Source organism: Opisthorchis viverrini (genome assembly GCF_000715545.1).
Source record: "Opisthorchis viverrini unplaced genomic scaffold opera_v5_90, whole genome shotgun sequence".
Classification (NCBI taxonomy): Eukaryota; Metazoa; Platyhelminthes; class Trematoda; order Opisthorchiida; family Opisthorchiidae; genus Opisthorchis; species Opisthorchis viverrini.
The window spans coordinates 502,788-507,568 of record NW_008751743.1 but is presented as its reverse complement, the minus strand read 5'-3'; the positions used below and the strand labels follow the sequence as shown (position 1 = coordinate 507,568).

At 43.8% G+C, this 4,781-nt stretch overlaps 1 protein-coding gene across 1 annotated transcript in view; it reads right to left on the bottom strand.

Annotated features, from left to right (window-relative positions):
- Positions 1-230: 230 nt before the first annotated feature.
- T265_13632 (hypothetical protein) overlaps positions 231-4,781 on the bottom strand; it is a gene marked incomplete at both ends in the record, with an annotated part of 42,479 nt that continues 37,928 nt past the window's right edge. The window contains 2 exons of the mRNA XM_009169823.1: positions 231-341; positions 406-435. Coding sequence (XP_009168087.1) covers positions 231-341; positions 406-435 — 141 coding nt within the window. The remainder of the gene's footprint in view (positions 342-405; positions 436-4,781) is intronic.

Sequence of the window (4,781 nt, the reverse complement as noted above, 5' to 3'; positions counted from 1 at the left end):
AGATATCTGAAGATTGATTTGGCGTAAAAGCCGATCAGATGGCTTGGTCGTATAAAAATGATGGATGGAGCAGAGAAGGAGCGGGGAAGCGGTGACGTAACGAAAATGGCGTATCTTTTTCTCTATCGAGGCTGTGTACATTAGGGTTCCACACGATGGATAATGAGTGCGCAATACGCGTCTGTCAGGATGATGGGGATGTGGGTGGCAAATGGTAGTTGGAACCACTAGGTGAGTTGGGTCTCGTAGAAGGCGATCAACAACATGATGCCGTAGCCAAGCAGAATACCAACGTTTTGCCAAATGAAAAGTATGCTCGGTCGGTGGCAGCAACGTTGACCCTTCAGGCGGTTGGTGCCAATTCCGGATGAAAAGTATGCTCGGTCGGTGGCAGCAACGTTGACCCTTCAGGCGGTTGGTGGCCAATTCCGGCATCTATGTGAGGGAAAGGAACAATGTGGATGGATTAGAAGAACACACTGTGCGGCTTCGGTGATGTCGGTAAGACCGTCCACAAACCGGACTGCAGATTCAGGCCCAAGGAACCATTTTAATCGATCACAACAAATTTGAAGGGACGAAAAAAATTGTGGCGTTCCAGTTTGAACATCATTAATCGAGAAATTCCGCCCACCACCAAAACAAGGTTTAAACGCAAAAAGTTGGTCTGAAGCTTTTGGACCGGCTCGTCCAGTAACTTAATGGCACGTCAATAAAGGTCATACGTAACCTGTTCTTGATATAGTCTGCTCAGTACAACGATTAGGGGAAGTAAAGTCTTCCGAACCTGATTGTTGTGTTTCATTCCACTGTGCACACTACTGTTGCTTGTGTCATGAGGACCACATGGTCAAAAGGCGAAGGGGAACAGCATGACAACGGGTATTTCGTGGTAATCCGAATGATACGGATACCAAGACACTGTACTGGCGAGCTAACAGAAGGCGGGCAAACGAATTCATGTACACGTCCTTCCTATCCCTGTTACGAAGGCGAACAAGTGTCATCAAGAATACATCCTTGATTATACCATAGATATTATAGATATTCACTACGAGCATCTGAACGGTCTTCTTACGAATGGTTCTAGAGAACTGGGTTTTCTTGAAAAATCCGTAACAACTGAGCAGCACCGTAATTAGTTTTGATGTCACTCTATGGGATAGCCTTACCTCTAATAAACGTGGACTCGCACTCTCCCAGTAGTTAGGATATCGAGTGAAAAGCCTAGCAGAGTCCCAAGTAATTGCTTTCCCCATTAGCTAACTGAGAATCAAGTAATAGTTGTATCGAGGGTTTTCAGGCCCTCCCCCATCAATCACCGCATAACCGGCGCATTCAAATCTAGAAGAATTCATTGATAGGCTATTTCAATAGCATTCTATCTGAACTAGGGTGGAACGTGTGGTGTATAATGTTTCTCATGGCCGATAGCATCCGTTGTGCAGAACATGAATAAGGCTTTGTGGAAACATCTGAACATCATCATTCAGTTTGGCGTCAGCGCAACACAAATCGGCAATAATCTCTTGCCTACAAAACTACACTCATTTGCACTTAAACTCGTTTATGGTATTCTACAGCTGAATATACTGTACAAAGGCCATCTCATGTTTCAGTTGGTACGGTATTAGAGGTATTGTAGTATAGTTTGTTGAAGGAACTCCAGTCTTCAGATTGGCCGAAGAGCATTCGGAAACCTTATGAGTAGTGTTCTTTTGAGAACCCCCCCTGCGCGCATCATGTGTCCTGTGAATCACGGTAAAGAATCCAGTTCTGATTGCAATCATCCCACATTTCAAAAGGATGGTAGTACAACTTACACCCAGCATCATCATCATCCTCAAAGAAAGCAAACTCAGTGCACAACTTACACTACAGTATGCAGGCTGAGGATGTCCAGGGGGTAATGTCTTGAGTGATGAACCATCAAGGGATCGTCTGCATTAAGAACTCAATGAGCATGCTTCGACGATTGCAAAGTGCACAGGATAGATAGGACTACATGTAAATATCCACTATGGACTGTCTAGTGCGTTAGCCTGAAACAGACCTGAACAGTGGGATACGGCTCAAATAATAAACAAATCTTGTCCTCATCGTTGTAATACCGGATGCGGAGAGGCGGAAGGTCGAGGTCTCCAGAGATTCATGAGATGGGTATCACTGTCTATTTACAAGAAGAATGACGCGACTGCACAAGAGTCCCGGAACTCTCCGCATAGAATGGCTTTATCTACAGGATGAGATCTTGATAGGGACACTTTGATACTCAATAGACTTATCCTCGAAAAGAAGACGGATGGGTGCTGTAGTTTCAGATAGACCTGAGATGATAGATGAGATACGGAAAGGAGAAAGAAGCCGAATGGTGACAGTACCTGTGGGTTTTTAAATAGGTCGAAACGTATCAGCTCGCGTAGAGTTTCACAGGTTGCTTCACTACCTGTGACGCTAAATTCGAAGAGTCAAACTCCAGCTCGAACCCTCTCCCGCTCACNGCACCATATCGCACTCCCTTACTTTCAGATCACACATTAGATTCCGGGGCAACCGAAATTTCCGTCACAAAACGAAGACAATAGGCTCATCTGGCTTCTTTGAACTGAAACATCACCACCGTAGACGAGACGGATAAAAAATGATCGCCCAAAATACTTATCATGTATATTAGATGAGATCATCGATTTTTCAACAACTACTGATACCTGCATATTCACACGAAAAGCTTTATCAGTTCGAAATAGTTCAATGATCAAGAGATGCGTGGCTGAAAACTCAATTTAGAAACTGAATGGTTCCTGTCTTGACCTGGGCGACCTGGTAGTATTTTAGTCAGTGCCCTTAGTTAGGTTGGGAATGCAGCTACAGCGAGTCCTCATCACACTGTGCTTGAATGAGTTCGCCATCTAATGTCAGTAAACTTCAACTCGCACTGAATTCCTCTGATCCCCACCGGCTCAAGCAAGTCGGTTAATTGGTTACCCATATAGTTACCTTTCACGATATTTGTGGTTTCCGGCCTTATAATGCTAGTTTCGTAAGCAAAAAACCACCGAAATCCTTGCTGACCTTCAAAGTTAGTAGGATTCAAAGGACGTCGCAATCTACAGATGGGCCCACAGTCGTGACAGGAATTCTGTTGATGCTACAAAAGTAACCATTGAGCGTAATGGAATGTTTGTTTTGGTCACGGGTTTACGCAGTCTCAGGGTCACAGTTTCAAAACCGTATTTTGCGAGACAGAACTTTGCTCACCTACCCATGAACACTGTTTTATGTGTAGACTGGCTATATATGTGAAAGCAATCTGGGTGTGCGTCAAAGATCCATCGAGGTATATAATATCACCTACAACTACACTGTCACTAACGGCATTAGATAATTCATTCATGAAAACAAAACCTGAACTTGAATGGATGAATCCAGAAATGGTATTCGAATGAGCCAAAGCTTAATGTTTACCTATTACCAATAATATTTGTTGCCTCGAATTAGAGAGGACTGTTCATCCAGGTTAGCTAGGTTTGGTAGGCTTCTAACAGCATTGAAACTCTGTCTTCATTATGCCCCGTAACTCATGTTGCACGAAACCGCCACGCTGTCCCCGGAATGCGATCTTTTCATCGTATTTCTTGTCGGTTGTGGATTTCACAACTTTTCCTAAGGTGGTGGAATCACTCTTTCGTGAAATCTCCAGGGGAATGAGAAATCTAGCTGGAAATATAAGTTATGTGGCAATCTGATGGCAAGTGTTTTCTGTGGATTCTGCCTTATCGAAGGTCGTTCCGAAAGGTTACAGTCTGAAGTTATCACCCAACACTGATGTTGAAATTCCTACTCCCTGAGGGACCATTTGGCCAGCACGTCGTTTCGTGGGAGAAATTTTATCGTCAAAAATATGTTAAGTACGAAACCATCTTCGATTCAGAGGTAGAACGGTTTACGACTGAAATTGTGGCCCAGTTAGTTACTCGCTTTTGGCAGTAATTGGCTGTGGTGAACAGTCCAATAAAGTGTCGTAAATAAGGTTACTTTCACTGTGGTATATCATTTACTCAATAGGCCAAATATGGCGGAATATGTGTCCCAAAAGACTAATACACAAATAGTGCTTTGCTGGGCTTAATGTCCATGGGTTTGATATTGCCTTAACCAACGCCACCGCCGATGTAGTCACAGTCCTAAGTCACATAGCGATCCATGTGCTCAAACAAATTATCAGACAAGGAAATGCTTCGGGAACTGAAGCACGTATACAATGATACATATACAATTGTCTCATCTCAACACACCGACAGAAAGCGGTCTCGTCTAGGAGGGACTCTACTTTTTAGTACGTTTCACAGAGAGGAAAGGACAGGGATAAGGTACAGATATTACCTCCAAACATGTGAAACGAATCCGGTCCGCGACTGAACTAACCGATGCAGCGTAGTCCTAGAGGATGTTCCATGACATCGGCCAATATCGATGTATTCACTATCGCAGTGCTCGGCTATTCTTTTCGCCCGGTCTGCGTAATATGCAATAAGCGAACATCTACTGTGGAAGTTATATACATATTTTCCAACCTCTAACGTGCTGGGGGTGTCAGTATCCCCCAAAACGGCTTACTTTTCGAGTTGTTGCCAATTTATTTTTCAAAAATTTTGGATATCTAAATTTCGCGTCTTTTCCGCCATGTTGCACCTCAATCCAAAAAGACCGCGCCCTTTTCCATTGGTCAGTTATACTTTGTGTGCAGTAACTGATTTATCGCTCCCAGAGGCCGCCCGAAA